A 26410-nucleotide genomic window follows, 5' to 3' on the forward strand; every position below is an offset into this window, starting at 1 on the left:
CTGAGTTCCCCCAGCCCTGAGCTAAACAGGGAGCCCACACAGAGCCCAAGGGCTCATCACGACCATTTGTTCATGTACAATTAGCTTTTCTGCAGACTGGAGGTTGCTTCTAAAAGTGTAAAGTCATTTAGAATTAAATTGAGAGGAAAAAAAATCAGAATAATTGCTGCGGAGCAGAAGTGAAAAGAAAAAGCACTGAAATATGTACAGTACCGGTCAAAAGTTTGGACACCAACTCATTCAAGGGTTTTTCTTTATTTTTACTATTTTCTACATTGTAGAATTATAGTGAAGACATAAAAACTATGAAATAACACATATGGAATCATGTAGTAAACAAAAGTGTTAAACATATCTAAATATATTTTAGATATATTAGATTCTTCAAAGTAGCCATCCTTTACCTTGACAGCTTTGCACACTCTTGGCATTTTCTCAACCAGCTTCACCTGGAATGCTTTTCCAACATTCTTGAAGGAGTTCCCTCATATGCTGAGCACTTGTTGACAGCTTTTCCTTCACTCTGGGGTCCAACTCATCCCAAACCATCTCAATTGGGTTGAGGTTGGGTGATTGTGGAGGCCAGGTCATCTGATGCAGCACTCCATCACTCTCCTTAATCAAATAGCCCTTACACAGCCTGGAGGTGTGTTGGGTCATTGTCCTGTTGAAAATCAAATGATAGTCCCACTAAGCGCAAAACAGATGGCATGACGTATTGCTGCAGAATGCTGTGGTAGCCATGCTGGTTAAGTGTGCCTTGAATTCTAAATAAATCACAGACAGTGTCACCAGCAAAGCCCCCCCACACCATCACACCTCCTTCTCCAAGCTTCACGGTGGGAACCACGCATGCAGAGATCATCCGTTCACCTACTCTGCGGCTCACAAAGACATGGCCGCCAGGAAACCTAAAATCTCAAACTTGGACTGATCAAACCAAAAGACAGATTTCCACCGGTCTAATGTCCATTGCTTGTGTTTCTTGTCCCAAGCAAGTCTCTTCTTATGGGTTTCCTTTAGTAGTGGTTTCTTTGCAGCAATTCGACCATGAAGGCCTAATTCACACAGCTAATGTTGAGATGTGTCTGTTACTTGAACTCTATGAAGCATTTATTTGGGCTGCAATTTTTGAGGCTGGTAACTCTAATAAATGTATTCTCTGCAGCAGAGGTAACCCTGGGTCTTATGAGAGCTAGTTTCATCGTAGAGCTTGATGATTTTTGCGACTGCACTTGAAGAAACGTTCAAAGTTCTTGAAATGTTACTCATTGACTGACCTTCATGTCTTAAAGTAATGATTGACTGTCGTTTCTCTACGCATATTTGAGCTGTTCTTGCCATAATATGGACTTGTTCTTGGTCTTTTACCAAATAGGGCTATCTTCTGTATACCACCCCTACCGTGTAACAACACAACCGATTGGCTCAAACACATTAAGAAGGAAAGAAATTCTACAAATGTACTATTAACGAGGCACACCTGTTAATTGAAATGCATTCCAGGTGACTACTTCATGTATCTGGTTGAGGGCATACCAAATGTGCAAAGCTGTTATCAAATCTATATTTATATTTGCTTCACACTTCAGTATGTGTTATTTCATAGTTTTGATATCTTCACTATTATTCTACAATGTAAAAAATACAGAAAAACCCTTGAATGAGTAGGTGTGTCCAAACTTTTGACTGATACTGAAAAGAAAACAGTGTTCATCTGTTTTTACTATTCGCCATCTTTTCTCTCTCTGGCCATAGGGCCTACCAGTGTCACACTGTGAACTGACGTGTGATTGGACAGTACAATGCAGGAGATATGATGAACAAACCTACTAATCCAGTGGCCTTGTGGTTAGTTTGTGTCCGCCCTGAGATTGGAAGTTTGGGAGTCATACCACATACTGTAAAAATGGCACCCGATCCATCTCTGCTTGGCACTCAGCATTAATGCGATATATTGGAGGTAAGGCCCTGCGATAGACTAGCATCCTGTCCAGGGGGTGTACTTGCACATCAAGCTGACTCACTCTACAGAAACAGGAGATAGGCTCCTGCTCCCATCAGCCGTTCCGGCTCCACAAGCAAAATCAACCTAACATTTTTTTTTACTGCACAGTCAAGGGTTGCTATAGCTTCTGTTTCTATACTGTTGGCTTCTGTTCTCTATTTTACACCTCTGCGAAAGTCACTGTAGGCCTCAGATGGTTCCATTTGTCTCTGGTTTTCTTTGGTTCTACTGGAGGAATGGCTCCCAGTGAATAATAACATACTTTCTCTCCTTATATTTTCAGATTTGTTCCTCACAACCCAAGTTGGCAATGGTCTGGGCTTCGAGACGTGGATTAATAAGGTACGACACAATCACATTTCGGTGTACAATGACAATCTACAGTCAGTGAAAACATGGGTAGAGTTTAGTTGGGGCAGCAGGAAGCCTAGTGGTTAAGAGCATTGGGCCAGTAACCAAAAGGTGGTTCGAATCTCCAAGCAGACGAGGTGAAAGATCTGCCGACGTGATCTTGAGCAAGGCCCTTGAGCAAGGCACATAATCCAAATTGCTGCTGTAAATTGCTTGGATATTGCTTGGATAAGAGCGTCTGCTAAATGACAAACATGTAAATGTAGTTGTTTCTCTCACAGCACAGTCATTTCAGAGAGACTTTCTTTTTGGTAGATTTTATTCAGCGCTTCCACTGATGTGGTAGTTTGCAATCTGCAAGTGCATTGGTACAGTCAGTTCAGTTTTTTTAGGGTATTTAAAATTCAGGATGCAGAGGCTCACGAAGCACAGGCAGGGCACCCGCCTTTTGTGAAGAAGAAGAAGAAGAAGAGAGGAGGAGGGAAGGGTTGAGGTTGCAGGGATATGGAAGAGATAGGAAGGAGGGCAAAATGGATGAAAACATTTAGGATGGAAAAACAGTGGGATAGGGGAGACAGAGTTTCTTTGGTGCAGTATTGCAGATGGACCCTGTTCCCCTCCTGCTGAGTTTGACCTCTCCAGTGCTGCAACTGGTCTGTCTTTGAGCTAGAGGGAACCTTTCTGACAGTGCTTTAATAATCTATTTTTATGGAGGTAATCTCCCTGCTTTACCTCAGCCTGTAGGGACACTGCACAGTGCATCAGCCAAAGACAGACAGTCCAGCAGGGGATAATTGGGTTGGGTGATTAAAAGCAGAGGTGTGTTCACCAAATCCTTCATCCAGCCGGTTTACCCGTTCCTGTTGGTGGTGTTCTTTTTGTTTCTAGAACGTATTTTGGGAGGACGAGGGGTTTGCTTTTGGGGTTGATGGTGGAATGCACCAGTGATTGGTGGCAGAGTTATTGAAGTGTGTCCATGAGTTAATTCACAGACGCAACACACACACGCGCGCGCACACACACACACCCTGTGACAGACACACACCAGAGACTCATTTCCTGGTTTCCTCTGTGTAAGACCCCAGTGATTCTTGGCTGCTGCCTTTACTGGGCTGTCTTTCGTTTAACAGCTGCAGGTAACAGGCCAGTGCTTTCGCCCATTTCAACACTTCATTTTAATGACTTTCTTTCTGAAGACTCCCCGGGCATCCTTCTGCTCTTCTCTCTGATTACGCAAGAACAGCCTTTTGTTTGTGGAGAATGGAAAGGCAGAGGGGATGCTTTTCATTGGCTAATCCCAAGCCATGGGCAACCCCTTTACTTTAATACCTGATATGATCTGTCAATTCACCAGCTGAAGGAGCCGTTCCTGCGAAACAATCATGCAGGGAATGCATTAGCTGTTTGATACGTTTTCTCAGTAGTCGCAGTAAAGTGGATTCGAAAAGCGCGTCGTTGCATGAGAAACACGCCAAATGCACGGTGTGTAAACGTGAACCTGCTGCCGTAGTCTGTGGATCTTCACACTTCAATCAGCGCTTCTCACTCAATCAGAAAGGCGACACGACAGATTTAATCAGGAACGGCTCCCGTGCCTCAAATGCTCAATCAGTAGGCCACCACCAGTCAATCACAAAGACTTAGATCAGCCCCTACTATACTCTAGAGATGGTTAACACCGACTGCATCATATGATTTTTTTTTTGGGGGGGGGTTTGTTGGTATTTTACTCCCTTTTTCTCCCCAATTACGATCTTGTCTCATCGCTGCAACTCCCCAACGTGCTCGGGAAGTGAAGGTCGAGTCACCCGTCCTCCGAAACATGACCTGCCAAACCCAGAAGCCTGCCGCACCAATGTGTCGGAGGAAACACCGTTCAACTGACAACTGAGGTCAGCCTGCAGGTGCCCGGCCCGCCACAAGGAGTCGCTAGAGCGTGATGAGCCAAGTAAAGCCCCTCCGGCCAAACCCTCCCCTAACCTGGACGACGCCAGGCCATTTGTGTCCCTATGGGACTCCCGATCACGGCCGGTTGCGACACAGCCCGGCAACAAACCCAGGTCTGTAGTGACGCCTCTAGCACTGCGATGCAGTGCCTTAGACCACTGCGCCACTCGGAATGCCCCCACAACTCAATCTTCTTGTTTTTAACGCCCGCAATCCACGAGTCAGTCACACACACACACATACGCACATGGACACACTCAATCAAAACGCACTCAGTCGGAGCATCTCCATGTGTTCCGAACAGATTTAACCATCCAGGTGTCTGTGTTCTCCAAACACACCATCATCGGTGCTCCATGAGTCAACCCCAGACTCAATCAGATGATCACCGTGTAACATAACACAGACCCAAATCAGCAGAGCCACACTGCGGAGCGGTGCGTCCTGCCATGCCGTAGCTGCTCGGTAGGTAGGTAGGTACTGACTGACGGAGAGAGAGAGATGCGTGATGGATGGGCAGGCGGGAGACACTCACATGCTCGCTCAGTCTGAAAAGCTGCCTACTTTTTGTCTGAATGCCAGGTAATAAATAAGCACAAGCAGAAAGCAAAAATCGTGAAACAATTGGATGTTTTTTTGTTTTTACTCTCTTCTCTCTGAAAATATTCCCAGATGCCATAAATCAGTAATGGGTTGCTCGGTAGGACTCCGCTTTCCTACCGGGCCGGGTTCTCATCTGCTGCTCCAGAAGGGAGAAGGAGATAAGGAGAGCGGAAGAGTTTTACAGCCCCCCCAATATCTCCGCCTTTTCTGTTTTTTGTACCAAATACACAATTCATTATGCCACATCGTGTAGAGTCACGGAGCAGGGAGGGAAGTCCTGCTTGCGTTCACATTATGGTATCAAAACTAAAGCAACTCCTGTTTGAGAAAAAGTATTTGACGTTATCTTTTCGGGACCTCACATTCTAAGGGGCCATATGTTTGGTTTGCAAGAAGCCAGAAGAACCTACGACTGTGCCGTGTGTATCCCAGCCTGCTAGTGTGTTTCTATATGTAGCTCGCTGCATGCTTTTTTGGGTGCAGCGTGTTCCCTCTGGCTGGAGTGTAAAGGCCAGAGGGTCTTCTACATGGTAACAGGAGTGTTCCTGCTCTCTTGGGGCCTTGTGTCAGGGTCCGCTGAGAGCTCCGTGTTAATGAATGCCACTATGTGGGTCACTGGACACCAGTCCCCCAAGAGCCCAGAGTCTAGAGAGGACACACACACACACGCTGATACTCCTGCCATATTCATATACAGTAAAGAGAAACCTTTTGTATAGAGAGACTATTCCAGCTTGAATCTCAAAGCACAGCGATGTTATTTGCTTTGCTACTGTTCCACTGTCACCCCTGTCACCCGAGTCCCGTCACCTACTCTGCCTGCTCACACAATTAAAGCAGACCCTTACTAATGGATGGTCAAAGTACCATGCCATTTGTCCTTTCACTCTGTCCATCATTTAGTTTTTAAATGTACAGTAGCCAACTGTATCTACGTTTTAATTTGAACGTTCCTTTTTTTTCAGGATGGGAACTTCACCAAAACCCAGCCCGGAAGTATACCAGAAAATGTCAAGAAAGTTGGCCAGTCTTCTTTTGTCGACTTTAGTGAGTTCTCTTTCCGTGTTTTCTCATTCGGTCTTTTAAACTCCCAGTTCCATCGTTGCTCTTTCACAGTATCAGGAATTGTTGGTGTCTGTCTTCAAAGGCCCCTAAACGTAACTGTCTGTGCTCCTTCGGGATGACATTTTCAAACATCTCTGATCTAATAGGATTTCCCGGACAGAGAGAGCACAGAGTTTCCCAACATCCTATCTTGTTAGAATGTCTCAGCTTTACTCATTGTTCAGAAGTTTGTTGGCTTGGGCGTTGAAGTAAAAATTCAGTCCCAGTAGATGAGTCGTAATCTTAAAGTTGAAGTAGGTCCAAAATCAGATTGGATTTCTAGATGGGCCACAGGGTTCTAATCAATTCCATATCATAAAGCCTCATATCCATTCTAAGTAAACTATTTGTTACATTTTGACTGGATGAAACACACAAACAAACAAATACATACATACATACATCATTGCCAAGATCAATATTTTAACAGTCAGGAGTGTCATAAAATATTTAGAGTACAAATTTCCTCATCCCAAAAATCAAATGTTTCTTGAGTCCAGGGAAATACCAAGGGAAATTACCTATGTGGTTTTCTGTGTCTATTTAATTCCCTATTTCTGACGGACTTGGCCTTTTTGTTCAAATGTCAAGCTTATCTGAGCAAACTTTTTCTTCTTTAATCCTCTTTTCACTTTATCACTATGGAAATGTCACTTCAAGCTGTTACCATGGTTAGGGAAGGTTAAGAGGAGGATGCTCAAAAGACTTTCCTTAAAGATTCAGAGGGATATATCTTGTCAACGCTGTTAAACTTTCAGGCTCTGGAGGTTAATCAGGACCGACGGGAATCGGAGGAACGCGTCAATGCTTTTGCCCCCGTTTGTTTATGAGACGCGTCACTGTTTTGGTCAGCTGTGCACATGTGTAGGTGATGCCGTTTAAATGGGATAAGGATGACGAATGAATGAAGACGGACTGACCATTCATAGTATGAAACTCAATGAGTGTTGAATGTTTGGCTCTGATGTTGGAGCTCCCAATTACTCCGCGTTGCCTCTCTCGTTGCCTTCTATTAACCCCTCGGAATTCATTATATTTTCCATATTTTTCTGCGCTTGCTTTCTCTTGGCCCTTGTCACTGCATCATGCCAGGCAGGCAGGAGAACCGGGGCATAAGCCAGCACACGCCTGTAACACCTGCAACGGGTTTAAAGAGCTTAATTGCACTGATCTTCAAAGCACGTTATCCTTGATTTCACTTTTGTTCCCGGAGTCGACAGAGCTTTTGGTGCCGATTTTGAATATCAGCATCTAATTAAAAGACAAATATTGGATTCAGAGCACCTGTTCTGTGGAGATGGGGGGGGGGAATATGACCTCTGGGAGAGGAATGAACGAGAAGGAGACTGGGCGCTTCAAAGACTCAAATGATTTCAATGTGCGAGAAAAAGAAAGGAAAAAGCAGCACAGAAAAGCTGGATGTGTGCAGATAGAACACAGACAGGGGAGATGGAGCTGGGAGAGGGGGGAGATGGAGCTGGGAGAGGGAGGAATAGAGATGGAGCTGGAAGAGGGAGGAATAGGGAGATGGAGAGGGAGGAATAGGGAGATGGAGAGGGAGGAATAGGGAGATGGAGCTGGGAGAGGGAGGAATAGAGATGGAGCTGGAAGAGGGAGGAATAGAGATGGAGCTGGGAGAGGGAGGAATAGGGAGATGGTGCTGGGAGAGGGAGGAATAGAGATGGAGCTGGGAGAGGGAGGAATGGAGATGGAGCTGGGAGAGGGAGGAATGGAGATGGAGCTGGGAGAGGGAGGAATAGAGATGGAGCTGGGAGAGGGGGGAATAGGGAGGTGGAGCTGGGAGAGGGAGGAATAGGGATGGAGCTGGGAGAGGGAGGAATAGGGATGGAGCTGGGAGAGGGAGGAATAGGGATGGAGCTGGGAGAGGGAGGAATAGGGATGGAGCTGGGAGAGGGAGGAATAGAGATGGAGATGGGAGAGGGGGAATAGAGATGGAGCTGGGAGAGGGGGAATAGGGAGATGGAGCTGGGAGAGGGGGAATAGAGAGGGAGATGGAGGAATAGAGAGATGGAGCTGGGAGAGGGGGGAATAGAGAGGGAGATGGAGGAATAGAGAGATGGAGCTGGGAGAGGGAGGAATAGAGATGGAGCTGGGAGAGGGGGGAATAGAGATGGAGCTGGGAGAGGGGAGGATAGAGAGGGAGATGGAGGAATAGAGAGATTGAGCTGGGAGAGGGAGGAATTAGAGAGAGGCAGATGGAGCTGAGAGAGAGGGAGATAGGAAAGCGAAGAGCGTGACGCGTCTGCTTGATATCGGAGTGGGAGTTATTCTGATCACACTCCAAGCTTTCAATTTCCACATACACCTCAGTGATAGATGGCGGATACAGGAGAGACCTTCCTCCTAAACCTCTTCTCCAACACACACCATCTCTATCGCCTTACTCACTACATCAACAATTCATCCATAAAATGAATCTAGACGCTTTCAAATGGTGATAATGTAATGATGGGCTGTTTCCATTTTACATTCATTGTGTGATTTTTCAGTGTTACCAACTAAGGTTAGCCTTTCTTCCAAAGACTCTTTAGTCAGGCGTGTCAAACTCATTCCATGGAGGGCCTACAGATTTTAGTTTTTTTTTTTTTTCTTTCAGTTAAGACCTAGACAACCAGGTGAAGGGAGTTCCTTACTAATGATTGACCTTAATTCAGCAATCAAGTACAAGGTTTAAGGGAAAACCCGCAGACGCTCTGTCCTCCGTGGAATGAGTTTGACACACGCATTAGAATGACTCCACGAGAATGTCTGACGTAAACCACAGTTTAACGGCTGCATCCGCTGGTGCAGCGCTTCCGTCACACTGTAGCCACGCCACCGTAGTCTTAATGCGTGCACAACATACGCCAGACAAAACATTCCCGTCCGCCCTATCGTAACCGTAATTGCATTTCTCAAAGCGACAGCGCCCGATGCGTAAGTCATTGATGGAGACTGCACAGCTAAGGACTACCGGAGGAGTTGACTGCTAATGCAGGTAGAGGAATTACGTCGATGACGTGACGAGCGTACTTCTGAGGTGACGACTTTTTTCCTCCGTTAGTGTCTTAACAGTGACAGCTCTGTGGTAGAACTACAGGGGTCCATGTACAGAGTCTTCTCAGGTAATGCTTTTGAAATATGAATGGGGTATTTGTGCTGGTTCTCCTTCCCCCCCTCTCTCCCAGGCAGTATTTATTATTTTGTTCATCTCTGGTGTGATATTTCTCTGACGTTGTCGAGGTACACTTCATCTTCTCTGCCTCTTTTTTTCTGAGAGCAGTGTTGGAGAGGCAAACTAGTGACACACGTTATTCTTAGCTTTTGCATTGTCGTGAAGAAGTCTGAAATACTTCATGGTCGTCCTCGAGGATAACGCCTTGTACATTGTTTTCTCTTTAATCGGCGCGCACCAACACACACACAAATAAAATGTGTCCAACTTTTCACATTGACACACAGAGAGAGCCTCCTTCCCAAGTCTGGTTGCATGACAGGGTCCAGATCAGATTACAGACTGGGGTGTTGTAATGTGTCTGGCTGCAGGCTGGTTCCCTGGGCCAGGGGAATACAGGAAGTGTGGAGAGTGTGTAATCTCTGGGTTTCTCTGCAGGCCCGGCCTCTGATTTACATTGTTATTGGTCCTGTGTTGTATCCTATGAATGCCAATGGGGTTGTCACCCTGCATCAGAGCTTCACCAGGCACTGCGGTTTCCCTCTCTCTTTCTTCTCCTCCTCCTATCTCTCCCTCTCTCTGTGTCTTTTCCTTCTCCCACTCTGTCTGAATAATAATGTGCTTCATCAGTGGAAGCCAGTGCCATCCTACTAGTCTGACAGTAAACATCAGTGGATGATAACACAGAAAAGACTGACAAGCTCGCTCCGATTTGTGAAACTGTTTTAGTCTCTATCATTCACCTTTTACCTCACTCCCATCTCTCTCCCTCCCTACCTACCTGTCTCTCTCTCTTTCCTCAATGCTCTGATGAAATGTTTTTACTCCTCCCTCCGTTGTTCTGTCTCTGTTCATTTCAGTTTTTCCCATCATCCTGCTTTTTGTTGCTCCTCGTTTTATTCGTGTCTTTCTCTTTTTTATTCCAGATGGAGATGGGTTCCAGGACCACCTTCTTCCAGTGTGTCTGGACGATGCATGCCACAGGAGTGCCATCTACCTTTCTAAGCCCGGGGAACCTGAGGTACAGTACTCCTCCATTGAAACCTGACAAGAGACCTCGAATCCTACTCCATCCTTCAACTGAACTAGCCCTGCCTTCGTCCTTCACAGGCTGCCATTTTGAGTGTCAGGTTGTTGTTTTTTTCTTCTTTCAGACATGAGCATCTTGGTCATGTTGAAAACACCAGGGGTCCTTTAGAAGAGCTGCTGAGTGACACAGCCAATACCTGCATCACCCCCATCTCTTAGTTTCAGAACCACTCTCCCCAGTAACCACCCCCCTCATCCAGGAGATCGACAGCACACACTCATAAGTGGCAGGACAACAATAGAGAAAATGGGTTCATAGCCACTCCGAGACTAATGAGAGTCTTGCAGAGAAGATAACAGTCAGCACGGCTTTCACATTTTCCCCCACAAACGTCTGCTTTTGTGTGCCTGTCACAGACAATTATGATTTGAGCAGGGGGAGACTGAGGGAGAAGGAAAGGAGAAAGATGGCAGAACATATGTTGGCTTTTGTTTGGTTGTCATACTGTGCAGTTCTTCGCTGTCAAGAGATGAGGAGAATGGAAAAGTTTTCCATAGTTGATTCCATTAGCGATCCTCTAGCTAGCTACTTCTACCTTTACTCACTCAAAACTGTATTTCTCTCTCTTTCCTCTCACCACTGAGTTCCTGCTCGTTTTCTCTCAGCTAGCCTGTGTAGTTCCCTCTGACCTCAGGCTACGAGACATGATTGGATTAGAAGCTTGGTAGGAGGAGATGCTCTGTTCAATCAGTGTCTGGGATCTTTTGTCTGTGTAGGTACGTGTTCCGGTACGTTCCTGCAGGTGTGTATGCTTCTGTAGAGAGGTGTCTGTGTGTGCAGGAACATGGCTCCCCCGCTTTCCCCTCCCACACTGATCGAGGCCATTTGATCTCGCGTGTTTTTCCTATCACGCTAATCCGCTGCTCATTGACAGCGTAAACATGTAGCTTCACACTCATTAGACTGTTTACAGAGGATGTCCATTATATTCACTCACACAGCATGTGTACACGCCCTCTGAATATGAGCACAGCACACTGGGTCTCATTGAATTGCTGCATGAGAAGGGATAGGCTATTTTCTCCTATAGGTGGAACTCCATATATCTACCTACCATATCCATCCAGAACCTATACCAATCCACCCCATATCCATGAAGTATTAGTTTCTCTCTTTTGAGTGTACAGTGCCTTTCAAAAGTATTCATCCCCCTTGGCGTTTTTTCCTATTTTGTTGCATTACAACCTGTAATTTAAATGGATTTTTATTTGGACTTCATGTAATGGACATACACAAAATAGCCCAAATTGGTGAAGTGAAATGAAAAAAATTACTTGTTTAAAAAAAAATCTAAAAATTTAAATCTAAAAAGTACAAGTGGTGCGTGCATATGTATTCACCTCCTTTGCTATGAAGCCCCTAAATAAGATCTGGTGGAACCAATTACCTTCAGAAGTCATAGTTAAATAAATCCCACCTGTGTGCAATCTAATTAAGTGTCACATGATCTGTCACATGATCTCAGTGTATATATACACACACATGTTCTGAAAGGCCCCAACACCACCAAGCAAGCGGCACCACCAAGCAAGCGGCACCATGAAGACCAAGGAACTCTCCAAACAGTTCAGGGACAAAGTTGTGGAGAAGTACAGATCGGGGTAGGGTTATAAAAAAATTAAACACTTTGAACAGCCCACGGAGCACCATTAAATTCATAAAAAAATTGAAAGAATATGGCAACACAACAAACCTGACAAGAGAGTGTCACCCACCAAAACTCACAGACCAGGCAAGGAGGGCATTAATCAGAGAGGCAACAAAGAGACCAAAGATAACCCAGAAGGAGCTGCAAAGCTCCACAGCGGAGATTGGAGTGTGTCCATAGGACCAATTTAAGCCATACACTCCACAGAGCTGGGCTTTACAGAAGAGTGGCCAGAAAAAAGCCATTGCTTAAAGGAAAAAAAATAAGCAAACATGTTTGGTGTTTGCAAAAAGGCATGTGGGAGACTCCCCAAACATATGGAAGAAGGTACTCTGATCAGATGAGACTAAAATTGAGCTTTTTGGCCATGTCTGGCGCACACCCAACACATCATTACCCCGAGGATCCTCATCACCCCGAGGATCCACAGGGATGTTTTTCCATCGGCAGGGACTAGGAAACTGGTCAGAATTGAAGGAATGATGGATGGCACTAAATATAGGGAAATTCTTGAGGGAAACCTGTTTCAGTCTTCCAGAGATTTGAGACTGGGTCTGAGGTTCACCTTCCAGCAGGACAATGACCCTAAGCATACTGCTAAAGCAACACTCAAGTGGTTTAAGGGGAAAGATTTAAATGTCTTGGAATGTCAAAGCCCAGACCTCAATCCAGTTGAGAATCTGTGGTATGACTTAAAGATTGCTGTACACCAGAGGAACCCATCCAACTTGAAGGAGCTGGAGCAGTTTTGCCTTGAAGAATGGGCAGAAATCCCAGTGGCTATATGTGCCAAGCTTATAGAGACATACCCCAAGAGACTTGCGTCTGTAATTGCTGCAAACGGTGGCTCTACAAAGTATTGACTTTGGGGGGTGAATAGTTATGCACGCTCAAGTAAAGTTTTGTGTTATTTCTTGTTTTTAAAAAAAATATTTTGCATATTCAAAGTGGTAGGCACGTTGTGTAAATCAAATGATACAAACCCCCCAAAAATGTATTTTAATTCCAGGTTGTAAGGCAACAAAACAGGAAAAATGCAAACGGGGTGAATACTTTCGCAAGCCACTGGGTTTAATTTCACCCAGCCCTCTGTGTCCGTGGTCGGGGGAGGAGTCACGTGTCCCAGCTCCGACAGGATCCAGACATGTTAATGGAACCTATAGCCGGCCCTTCCTCCAGAGACTGGGATCCGTGGGCCGGGAGGTGGCCTAGAATTTGATTGTCCCTTAATCGGCATGCCGGGAGGAAAGCCCATCCATAAAACATGGAGAGGGGAACGGCAGGTTGTCTGAGGAGGCATGAGTAAGCGCCTAGGGATGTGCAAGGAATTCCAATGTGCAGGGGAGGGAGAGTGGGATACATGGGTTGGCCCGTACAGCTCCACCTCCCCTCCCCAGCCCAGAGCACCACACTGTTATTCATTTCATTTTCATGTACTGCATATCCAAACCTTTGTCCCTAGGTTTGACAGTATCTGGAGCTGGTCGGATATTCTTTTGTATTTATTTTTGGGAGGAAGATAAATCATATATGTTCCTGAGCCGAGTGTGTGTGTGTGTATAGTATGTACAATGTTAGGTAGCCTACGTCTTCTTGATCCATTTGGATGGCCAGTCAATCATCTGAAGACTCACGACATGAGTGGGAACAGACAGTTGAGTTGAATCCCAGCCAAAGCCCACATCACTTGGTGCATATGAGAGTGGGAACAGGACATGGCCATTTTCTCCACCCCACCGCTTTAATATACACTGGCAAATTTCCAATGTGAAAGAGTCAGGCCATCAGTCTGAGACAGCCAGACACAGGGCACGGTAGCACCAGGTGACATCCACTGATAACCTCTGTCTTTGTGACATGCTGACATGTGGGTGTAGTCTGTCACCAGCTCTGCCTCCTCGAACTCTTTCTCTCTCATGGACACCTGTCCAATGTTTCGTTATTCATCACAGGGCAATGAATTACACACTATTTTTCTCTTTTCTTTTGCTCTTCCTCACTCATTAGCACCTCTTGCATTTCCCCTAATTCTGTAACCTTTTTTCACATTTGTGTTAGAAGGAATTTTATCTTGGCCTCAATTGTTAACTTGTCAAATCTGACTTTAGAAATTCTCTGCATCTCTAACTCTATCAGGAGAGAAATGTACAGAAGTCCATCATAGATTATATACAAAATTTAAGTAAGGGATGAACGCCGACTTTCTATACATTACCTTGGAATGAATGGACGACGCACTAGGAGGATGATTTTGCTGAGTCCCTCTGTGGAGTAAATTTTTCCAAGGTAATATACAGAGTGGAGGGGTTTTATCCCGCATATACAGTACCACAGATTTCAAAGAAAACAATACTAAAGCACACATTTCTGGTATAGAATAGAAATGACATGTTTTTATTTATATTTTCATTTTGATTAGTACATTTGTACTTTTTTTTACCATCCCACCAGACCTACCTAGTTGCTCGTCCGTTGCCAAAGACGTAATCCAGTAGTTCGTTCTTTTTATTCGGTTGCCATAATGGCCGGCAAAGTTCTTATCCCTTTGCTTGCTAGCTAGCCAACTATAGCTAGCACAGTCACGTCAAACAGTGCAGCCAGAATAACAGCAGAGTATCTGCATTTGCATAAGATGTTTTCTAGTGGAATTTATTTGGATACATCCATAACAATGAGCTGATGATTCACCATTTCACCTGGCAAAGAAAAGTTACTCACTGTTCATTACAGTACAGGAAATCACATTGCAAATGAAACACTAGGCGAAAAGCTAGCCAAATCGTTTGGTACTAGCAAATCTGCCAATATAACAACTGAATTCAACAATACCAGTTGCTGAAAACAGCTCGTGAAACTATACTGAACAAAAATATAAATGCGACAATTTCAAAGATTTTACTGAGGTACAGTTTGTATGAGGAAATCAGTCATTTGAAATAAATTCATTAGGCCATGGATGGGCCTTGAAGGGCAATAGCCCCCACCCACTGGGGAACCAGGCCCAGCCAATCAGAATGAGTTTCCCCCACAAAATGGCTTTATTACAGACAGAAATACTGTTGAACATGGATTATTGTGGCAAAGGAGAAATGCTTACTAACAGGGATATAACAAATGTATTCACAAAATCTGAGGGAAATTAGCTTTTTGTGCGTATGGAAAATGTCTGGGATCTTTTATTTCAGCTCATTTAACATGGGACCAACACTTTACATGTTGCGTTTATAAATTTGTTCAGTGTAGAAACATGTGGGAGGATTTGACAGCAGTGACATTTTACACGATGACTGCAGCATTGAGGACATTTACATGCACAGTAATAATTCGATATTAAACTGATTATGACAGTTGGCAGATTATGCAATAGTCATGTAAACACCTTACTCTGTTTATCTTAAATCGGTTTAAGATCAAACTCGAAGTCAGCATAAACCGATTAAAACGCCTAGTTTTCTGAGCAGTCATTATTAGGACATGTAACCTTAATTGGCGTTCCAGTAGTGTATTTGATCTGCACATGTGCTATCACCAACCGAGCGAACCTCTTTAGCGCGAGTGAAGTGAGTTCGGAACAACTGAATGGCTGCGTTTCAAACTCATTGGGGAAAAAACACCCTCGTCCACTTACCCTTATGCATTTTGGGGAATCCAGGTCATCATCTTGAACGTCGGTCCAAACAAGGGAATTTCGCAACATAAGCCCCTCGGCCCTCGTTTTTGATGGAGTTTGAAACGCCCCCCAGAATTCAATTCGTGATTATTGTACATCCGATGAGAAAAGTCAACCGAAACTTAAAACCTCAACGTCAATATGGATAAATCAACATACACATGTAAGTAAAAAGGTTAGAAATTGCGCTACTAATGCACATGATGGCACAAACACCTCTCATAAAAGTAATGATGTTTTTGTTTAGTTAGCTTTTGGAAATTGTGTAAATAAAACAGTTTCCTTCATAAGTTCCAGGTGAACGTTAGTTAGCTAATTAATTTGCTAGCTATCATACAGTAGGTTTATATTAATAATTATATAGTTATTATAGGTAGACATGCAATCATAATTTGACTGAAGCACATATTAAGTGCACAGAAGCTACACGTGGCAGAAAACACAATCGTCGCGGGATGAAGGAGTGACGAATTTCCGGGCAGGGCGTTCCATTTAAAAATCATTCCTTCCTCCTTCACCCCTTGCCCTGCAAGTGAATACTCGTGAGACGTCATTGGAAGTGTCCACTTAATTTGAGGGCTGAGGGGGTAGGGTGTCTTTTTTTGGAATGTGACCAATATATACGTCATAGAAGTACTTACCACATTCAAACTCAGGAACAGATATGCTTACCAAAATTAACATGGTCACTATGGTAGAGCGTTTATTTTCATTGACGTTTATCAGAGTGCCATCAGGTAGCCTGATTTCAGATGTAAACAGGATTATTAGGAAAATTGTTATTTTGGCAAAGCTTGTAAACGTTTTAATCGAACATTATTGTGGGCACCGTACTCATTCACGGATCATTCACCACGTTAGGTCATCAGATGCTGCAAAAACAAATTAATCCCAGTTAGCTACGTTTTTCCAACTGTCCCATATCTGGTTGTAATGCCAACTATAAAATTCCCCTTTAGCAAATCAGAAATGACTATTCAACAATAATGTGGTATAAATGATAATAATAGTCTGCTTTCCATGGGAATTGAAAGAACAAAACAGCTGCGCGCTATATGCACTCTTGTGAATGAACTGGAATGGGCTTTGCAGTGATGAGTGTTATAGTTTTCCACTGCGGATCATAAAGCAGGGAGTTCATTAGAAATATGTTTTTACCATGTTGTCCGCGGCGACGCCTGTGTTCTCTTGATATAATGGCACCTCGTCTGTCGTTCCCCGTGGCTTCTGAAATTTTATTTTCTTGGCCTAATGAGCCGTTGTTCCCGCAGTGGTGAATCGATAGGAGTTCGACACTGCTAACACTTAGCCTTTTTTTCGCTTTAGTAAACAATGTGACGACGAGAAGTGTGTGTGTGTGTTGTGCGCTGAGATTTCTCTGGGATTGATAAAATGACATTTGTTACGCCTGTCGCTTCCCTCTCACCATCAAACATTTTGAATTACATTGGAGGAGAAAACACCATATTTTTCCGATTTAATAAGATCGTGTATTTATGTCCCTGCACTGTCACCTCTTCCAGTGATATATGTATAATCCATTGACCTTTTGATCCAATGAATTTCAGAATTTAAGTGAGTTGTTTAAGGGCACTCCTATAAAAATCGAAAAAAATTGGTCACCTCTGAATGATTACACACACATAAGTAGTGTTTAACAACTTCATTTAAATAACATACTGTTGTATGTTAGGCTTCATGCTCACCTCATTATTAAAATGTGCTTCGCTTCTCTGCCTGCCCTTCAAATTACCTCAAGGTTTTGTGACCTTATGAGTCTATTAATGCAGGCCTCGCTGACTGTACCACTCATATTACCTGGGTAATCATGCATGATCTCCTCTTCCACACACTGCACCTGCTGTATAATAATAATGCTGATGCCATCAACATGCACTCGATGTGTTGCGCGTCCTATTTTACTTTGGAATGTTTACTTTACCCACACCCCTTACAAGGTGGTGTCTGTCTCTTGCTCCTCTTTGCGTGTTGGCCTTGATTGAGGATGTCTAGTCGGCATGGTGTTCAGAAGAACACACCCCTTTGAGTCGTTGTGATGTTTCTGGTAGTGACTCACTGCCTGATATAAACAATATTTTCAGATTTTAGTCAGTAAATGAGTTCGAAACATCCCAAACTGCTGTTAATGCTGTGTATGGGAAAAGTTTCTGTTTGTGGGGACATTACTATGTTTTTGCTTGAGTGGCACAACAAAGGCAAATACATGGTTGGTGTGTTTCCCCTAATGACCAAGAATAAATAATAATAATAATATTAATAGTAGCAACAAAAATGTTTAAATAAATGGAAATTCCCTAACGGAGTCAGTTAATTACTGAGAGGCTGGTTGTCTAGGATGACACTGATTGCCTCGCCTTTTCTGGTTCTTGCTTGATTAAGCTATGGGTTGATCCTCTGCGTTCTGCTCAGGCTGATCAACCCAATCAGGAGCGGTGAGGATCGGGAGACGCAAGGAGAATACCTTATGTGTGTTTTTAGAACATCCCGTCGGATCAAACCGGACCTAGATCTCTCCCCTCCAAACACCTGCAGCAAAAATGTACAATTCCTCTCATCTCCACCGTCACATCTCCACTCCTCTCCTTTGCTCCTCTGTCAGTCATGGTACAGACGAGAGCATGTGATGTGCCTTTTTTAAATGGGCCCGATCCGAAGAAGTGGTCTTCACCTTGAAGACCAGAACATGTCTTTTTTTTTGTTGCCATGTTAGCTTGTGGGTACCTGAAAGATGGACACACACCATGTGCAACTAGGCACTGGCTCCTCTGTGTGTCTATGCACAAAACTGAGACACTGAAGTGGAGGCCTAGAGACTGACTCATGTGAATGGAGATGGAGCCATGATCCAGCAGGGTAATGAAGGATGATTGTCTCCATCCGTCAGAGGAGCACTGCCCCTCCCTTCCCTCCGACATGCAGCATAAATCTACTTTCTCTTCCAGGAGGGATCAGACCTACGGCAAAATGGCAGAGAGAGATCTCTGTAAAGACACTGGGACAATGGACGCACTTCTCCTGTCAAATCCAGGACCAGCAACCCGCCACCCCCCCAGTCAGTCACGCCTCTGTAGGCAGCTCTGGAACAGTTACAGCAGGCTTCAGCTCAGCAGACTGCCTTGCCACTGGGAGGCTCAGTCAGTCCTCCTGTTGGTATTCTAAACACATCCTCTCCTTCTCTTCCCCTCCTTCTCCTCTCTTCTCTTCTCTCTCCCTCCTAAAATTGGCATTAGAAAGGAAACAGAAAGCAGGACTCATCAAGCCGCAGGCCTGGAATATGATGTGCTGATGTGTTGTATACGTCTTCGGCAATCTAGTGGGATTGTTGTGCAGGAAAGTATGTTAGTCTGGTAGGGATGGTTTGGGTTTGTTCAACTCCTGGAGTCACCCACTGCCTCACAGTACGACTGACCAGCTGGCACTCAGGCTGCCTGGCAGCTCCTTACGGTTATTTATAAACTTTGTCTGGATATCTTCCATTGAAAAAGTGTCTGAAATCCCTTTAGTCAATGTACTCTTAGTCTACGCTCTCCGTCTCTCTCGCTTGTTCTCTCTCTGCATTTTTTTCTCCATCACCCCTCTCATAAGTATGTCTATGAATCAATGGGGAGGATTTGCATGTACAGTGAACAGCGTTGAGGTCTAAGAAACCTAGTAAATCTTCAGTCAGCACAATGCTGATGATAGACTTCTGCTCCCCGGTGTAGACCAGCTGTGAGTAGAGCTGACGGTGAAGCAGCACTCCTAGCCAAGATGCAGAGAAGTTCCTCTTTTTATTATCAGACTCAACGGTTGAGGATCCACTCGCCAGTGACCCAGCGTAATCCATTTTGTGGCACAATTGAGTGACGCAAGGTTATCTGTGCACTGCTGTGTCCAAGGTGAGCTTCATCCCAGGTTGCCATTAGCATAGTTTCTGTTTGTTTGTTGCTAAGTGGCAGTTAAGCTCTAAAAATGTGTCGTGCTTTCAGAGTTCTTTTGGGAGCACTTCTAGAAGTGAGACACTGGATGTGCGTGCGTGGGCTCTGCAGATCCATTTAACGGTGCAGCGTTTGTTACCGCGTACTAATTAGCTAAAATACACCATTTTAGGTTTCATACCCCCATTTCTACGTAACCTGGCCAAAACAAATCATTAGGACTTATTTACATGGCTGTTTCAGTCATAACTTCTACTGTATTTAGATCATCATAGCCAATCATGAAACCCTCATTAAAACCAGTCAGTATTCTTCACACGCAAGCTGAATGATCATTCAACTTCGTCATGACCCGTCATGTTAATATCACTTGAAGGAAGTTGTCATTTGTCGTCATTGAAGTTGTCATTTGTCGTCATGTTAATATCACTTGAAGGAAGTTGTCAAGTTGTCATAACCTTTCACATTTATTTAAAGTTATCGTTGTCGGCAGTCCCTGTGACAGGGAAGCGGCCCATCAACCTCTGCAGCCAATGACGCATCACTCAATTTCTTTAACTCCCCGACCAGGCCTGCTAAAGACATGGGTCTGAGCTCGTCTCACTGGGACTTTAACCACCTGGGTGGGATTGTATGACAGGCTTTCCGGCCAAGAGCCCTAAGATGGAGATGCCATTTCACCCTGCACAAATTGTACATAGCTCATACACATACTCACAATTGTTTCACCCACACTGTCCAGACAAAAACACTTGCCTCTCCCACGCGTCCCTCATCCCTAATGCATTCCCTCCTGGTGCAGCCGTACGTATCACACCGTCTTCCCTTGCCCTATCTTGTAGCGCCGCCAAATCAACAGGGTTATACATCAGAGCCTATGTGGTACTGATACAGCGCCAAGGTCTATCCCCTATAAATACTCACACAGGACTATACACTTTCCTCCGAGACACTTTCTTATGACCTCGACTCTCTCTTCTCTCTTCCTGCTGCTCTTTTCTCCATCTGTCAATATGTTGACTGTGTTTATGTATTCAGAGAGGGAGAACAGCCATATTAGCAGCCATTACCGCTACCCTCGTGGCGCTTCCTCTGGCGGATACAATGTGCAGAGATGCACCTGGCTTTTCCTGTTTAACATTCATGAATATTTAAACCCATGGCATCTGCATTCCCGCCTCCCCAGCGCTTTCCAATAATAGGTGGGCCTTGTGGAGACGAGGGGAAAACAGAGAGGCGTTCAGCTGCATAAAGAATAGCTCCTATCTCCGCTGCCCTCTCTTTTTAAAGCTCTTTGTGTAGTTCTCGTATTCACATCCGTCCATTCAGAAAACGGTTACTAATGATGGTATCTGAGGATGTCGCTCTGTGAGACTTGCCATTTTTAGCAGTGGATGCAACACTCTATTGCGGAATCTTCCTTGGATTTGATTCACTATTCGTTACGTGTTCAGTGACTAATTCAATATTTACATTTTAGTCATTTAGCAGGCGCTCTTACCCTTAGCGACTTACAGTCGTGAGTGCGTACGTTTTTGTAAATATAATTTCATGTGAATTTACCCACAGTAGTTAGTAAGTATGATTTTTGTACATTCACATTCTATTATGATGAACATCAGTCACTGTCAGAGAGAAATAGGCTCCCAGGGTTTATTGACTACTCAGTCGAGCTGTCAGGGGTGGAATATGTGTTGATAGAGCTATGCGGGAGCGTGTGTGTGTGTGTGTGTGTGTATATATATATCTCTTTCACTGCAATATTTATCATGGTACTGTATAATCAAGGGAGGTCAAGGATGGGCCACACATTCACAGTAGGTTTCACAGTGATATATCTCATTTCTGCAGCTCTTTTCAAATCCAAAATATGTTCTGATGGAAAATGACAGTTTTATTGCTGGGAACAGGAAGGAAGAAATTCCCTCTGTCCTAGCACTTATTTCTATCTTTTGACTTGTGGCATTAATGGCGATGATTCAGCAACCCTACTGAGCCCCGCTCTCACCGCGATGTCATTTCTGCTAAATACACCAGCAGTTAATAATAGTCCATGTTGTTTCATTTTCTTTTCGTTCCGAGTCTCATTCCGGTGTAGTATATCATCAATGAGCTGAACCAGCATCGTTGTTTTCTCTCCGGTTGCAGTGGGTGCCAGTCCTGACCGATTTCCAGAGGAGGGAGACTCTCTGGGGCTTTGTGCCCCCCCAGACCACCCCTCCTGCTGGGGAGCTCCACAACCCCATCGCTCTGCACCTGGGAGACTACAACATGGACGGCTTCCCTGACGCCCTGGTCATCCTGCGCAATACTAGCGGGAGGTGAGTGGCACACTGACCCATAGGAAAAATGTATTAGGGGAGAGGTCTCATGCCAGGTCAAATTAGGCTCTGTTAGATAAGAATACATTGGTAATCTCCACGACTTTCAATTATCTATTTTATGTTCACTGACCCAAAATGCTTTTTGCATTAGATTAGTTTACAGACAGTATGATTATACGTTGAAGGCCAATATTATGTGTCAATATCCATATAAAACATGATGATTGACGATGGTGACGATTATTAAGGATTCTCTTGTCAGTAACTACAAACCATGTTAATGGTATGTAGTACTGTAAAAAAATACCATCAAAACAGATGGTCCGGTTTCATCCCAAGAACCCGTCATGGCCTGTGTTTGCGACATTGTGTAGATTGAGCCTACATTTTCATACATCTTGACGTTAGTTTGTAATTGTCTGCAGTTTCGTGCCGCATTTGGTGTTCATTGGTTGAGTGTACTCTGTGCTCGAACTGACTCTGCTTACCAAATGTTTGGCCAGTTTAATGTGCCTCCCACTCTCTCTCTCTCGTTCTCACACTCTCTTTTTCTGCTCTTCTCTTCTTTCGCTCCCAATCGCTTGTTATTTCTAGCTGGGTTATGGATGAAAGTCCTGCCTGCCCACACACTTCCTATCGTTACAAAATAAATGTATATTTTAATTTTAAGATGAGCCCAAAAAGCTATTTTGTTTCTGGGAACCAATCAATGTGTCGTGTTAGGAACTGGAAGTCAAAACAAACAAGTTCCTATGTAACGAGGAATAGGGGAAAACGTTGCGCCGGTCTCGTCCCTGCAGAGTGGCTGTGATGAATGGTAATAGCTGCTCTGGGGCTCGTTTGAGGCGCCATGGCACGCAGTGTTTAAGCACGGCAGTCTCCAACCTATTTCCTGCCAAAGAGATTGACATTTGACCTTTTCAAATAGTATGATCATGTTTTAATTTAATGAGCAACACTCTATGCCAGAGCCATCAGCCTCAGGCTTTTATTGACTCGTCTGAGGAGGTGTCAATCAAAAAATATGAATTTCAGGCCCTTAGCAGTTGAAGATTCATTGTTGCTTCATTAGTTTAGAGGTCAAATATAAACGCAACATGCAACAGTTTTGAGGATTTTACCAAGTTACAGTTCATAGAAGGAAATCAGTAAATTTAAATAAATTCATGATGCCCTAATCTATGGATTTCACATGACTGGGAATACAGATCTATTGCTCACAGATACCTTTTAAAAAAGGTAGGTGCATGGATCAGAAAACCAGTCAGTATCTGGTGTGACAGCCATTTGCCTCATGCAGCGCAACACATCTCCTTTGCATAGAGTTGATCCGGCTGTTGATTGTGGCCTGTGGAATGTTGTCCCACTCCTCTTCAAAGGCTCTGCAAAGTTGCTGAATATTGGCGGGAACTGGAACGCACTGTCGTGCACGTAAATCCAGTGCATCCCAAACATGTTCAACTAGTGACATATCTGGTAAGTATGCAGGTCATGGAAGAACTGGGAAATTTTCAGCGTGTACATATCCTTGCGACATGGGGCCGTGCATTATCATGCTGAAACATGAGGAGATGGCGGCGGAAGAATGGCACAACAATGGGCCTTAGGCTCTCATCACGGTATCTCTGTGCATTCAAATTGCCATCCATAAAATGAAATTGTGTTCTTTGTCCGTAGCTTATGCCTGCCCATACCATAACCCCACCGCCACCATGGGGCACTCAGCAAACCGCTCGCCCACACAATGCCATACATGTGGTGTGTGGTTGTGAGGCCGGTTGGACATATTCTCTAAAACTACGTTGGAGGCGGCTTTTGGTGGAGAAATTAACATTAAATTCTCTGGCAACATTTCTGGGGGACCTTCTTGCAGTCAGCATACCAATTGCACGCTCCCTCAACTTGAGACATCTGTGCCATTGTGTTGTCACAAAACTGCACATTTTAGAGTGGCCTTTTATTGTCCCCAGCACAAGATGCACTTGTGTAATGATCATGCTGATTTTAGGGATAGGCATCCCGCTAGCGGGACACCTGTCGACAACATCTGGTGAAATTGGAGGGCGCTTAATTCAAATAAATAATCGTAATATTAAACATTCATGAACATACAAGTATCTGATATCATTTAAAAGCTTCAATTCTTGTTCATCTAACTACGTTGTCCGGTTTACAATGGGCTTTACAGCGAAAGCATACCATGCGATTGTTTGAGGACGGCGCCCCACATCAACATATTTTTCAACCAGCACAGGCTTCACAATATCACAAATAGCGATTAAATAAATAATTTACTTTTGAAAATCTTCCTCTGTTTGTAATCCCAAGAGTCCCAGCTACAACATGAATGGTTGTTTTGTTAGATAAAATCCTTCTTTATATCCCAAAAAGTCAGTTTAGTTGGTGCCATTGATTTCAGTAATCCACTTGTTCAACATGCAGACAAAGGAGTCCAAAAGGCTACCGCTAAACTTCGTCCAAACAAGTCAAACAACTTTTCTATATAATCCTCAGGTACCCTAAAATGTAAATAAACTATACTATAGTAGTAGTATGTGAATAGGAAAGTAAAAGTAGTAAGCGCTTGTCCTCTTCACCGCATGTCAAAAGACTAATATTGTTCCGGTGCTCTCTTCACTGAAACTCAAAATTCTTGCTCGTTTTTAAAGAAACAAGCCTGAAACTTTGAATTAAGACTGTTGACATGTAGTGGAAGCCATAGGAGTTGCAATCTGGGAGGCGGAATTACATAGGAACAATAGGTTTCCATTATATTTTTAGATGATATGCCACACCTGTCAGGTGGATGGATTATCTTGGCAAAGGAGAAATGCTCACTAACAGAGTTTTAAACAAATGTGTGCACAACATTTTAGCGAAAATAAGCTTTTTGTGCGTATGGGGATCTTTTATTTCAGCTCATGAAACATGAGACCAACGCATTACATGTATTTATTTAACTAGGCAAGTCAGTTAAGAACAAATTCTTATTTACAATGACGGCCTACCAAAAGGCAAAAGGCCTCCTGCGGGGACGGAGGCTGGGATTAAGATTTTTTTACATTTATTTTAATTACATATAAATATAGGACAAAACACACATCATGACCAAGAGAGACAACACAACACTACATAAAGAGAGACCTAAGACCACAACAAAGCAAGACAGCAACACATGACAAAACAGCATGGTAGCAGCACAACATGACAACAACATGGTAGCAACACAACATAGTAGCAGCACAAAACATGGTACAAACATTGTTGGGCACAGACAACAGCACAAAGGACGAGACAACAATACATCACATACAGCAGCCACAACTGTCAGTAAGAGTGTCCATGATTGAGTCTTTGAATGAAGAGATTGAGATAAAACTGTCCAGTTTGAGTGTTTGTTGCAGCTCGTTCCAGTCGCTAGCTGCAGCGAACTGAAAAGACGAGCGACCCAGGGATATGTGTGTTTTGGGGACCTTTAACAGAATACGACTGGCAGAAAGGGTGTTGTATGTGGAGGATGAGGGCTGCAGTAGATATCTCAGATAGGGCGGAGTGAGGCCTAAGAGGGTTTTATAAATAAGCATCAACCAGTGGATCTTGCGATGGGTACACAGAGATGACCAGTTTACAGAGGAGTATGGAGTGCAGTGATGTGTCCTTTAAGGAGCATTGGTGGTAAATCTGATGGCTGAATTGTAAAGAACATCTAGCCGCTCAAAAGCACCCTTACCTTCTGATCTATAAATTATGTCTCCGTAATCTAGCATGGGTAGGATGGTCATCTGAATCAGGGTTAGTTTGGCAGCTGGGGTGAAAGAGAGGCGATTACAATAGAGGAAACAAAGTCTAGATTTAACTTTAGCCTGCACCTTTGATATGTGCTGAGAGAAGGACAGTCATTCTTCTTTCCAAACCATATGACCTCTGTTTTGGAGGAGTTCAAAACAAGGTTAAGGGTAGAGAAAGCTTGTTGAACACTAAGAAAGCTTTGTTGTAGAGCATTTAACACAAAATCAGGGAAGGGGCCAGCTCAGTATGACTGTATCATCTGCATATAAATGGATGAGAGAGCTTCCTACTGCCTGAGCTATGTTGTTACTGTAAATTGAGAAGAGTGTGGGGCCTAGGATCGAGCCTTGAGGCACTCCCTTGGTGACAGGCAGTGGCTGAGACAGCAGATTTTCTGATTTTCTGACTCTTTGAGAGAGGTAGTTAGCAAACCAGGCCAAAGACCCCTCAGAGACACCAATACTACTTAGCTGGCCCACAAGAATGGAATGGTCTACTGTATCAAGTCAATAAAAATAGCAGCACAATATTGCTTAGAATCAAGGTCAACGGTGACATCATTGAGGACGTTTAAGATTGCAGTGACACATCCATAACCTGAGCGGGAAACAGATTGTATACCTGAGAGAATAATATAGACATCAAGAAAGCCAGTCAGTTGATTATTGAAAAGTTTTTTTCAACACCTTTGATAAACAGGGCAAAATAGAAATAGTCCTATAACAGTTAGGATCAGCTTCCACTCCCCCTTTAAATAGTGGAT

General features: G+C 43.9%; 1 protein-coding gene across 3 annotated transcripts in view; it reads left to right on the forward strand.

Annotated features, from left to right (window-relative positions):
• LOC115113527 (T-cell immunomodulatory protein-like) overlaps positions 1-26410 on the forward strand; it is a 125306-nt gene that overhangs the window by 20649 nt on the left and 78247 nt on the right. For all 3 annotated transcript variants that reach the window (XM_029641297.2, XM_029641296.2, XM_029641298.2), the window contains 4 exons: positions 2292-2350; positions 5875-5956; positions 10115-10209; positions 21683-21855. In XM_029641297.2, the coding sequence (XP_029497157.1) occupies positions 2292-2350; positions 5875-5956; positions 10115-10209; positions 21683-21855 (409 nt within the window). The remainder of the gene's footprint in view (positions 1-2291; positions 2351-5874; positions 5957-10114; positions 10210-21682; positions 21856-26410) is intronic.

The sequence above is a fragment of the Oncorhynchus nerka genome, linkage group LG28 (genome assembly GCF_034236695.1).
Source record: "Oncorhynchus nerka isolate Pitt River linkage group LG28, Oner_Uvic_2.0, whole genome shotgun sequence".
NCBI lineage: Eukaryota > Metazoa > Chordata > Actinopteri > Salmoniformes > Salmonidae > Oncorhynchus > Oncorhynchus nerka.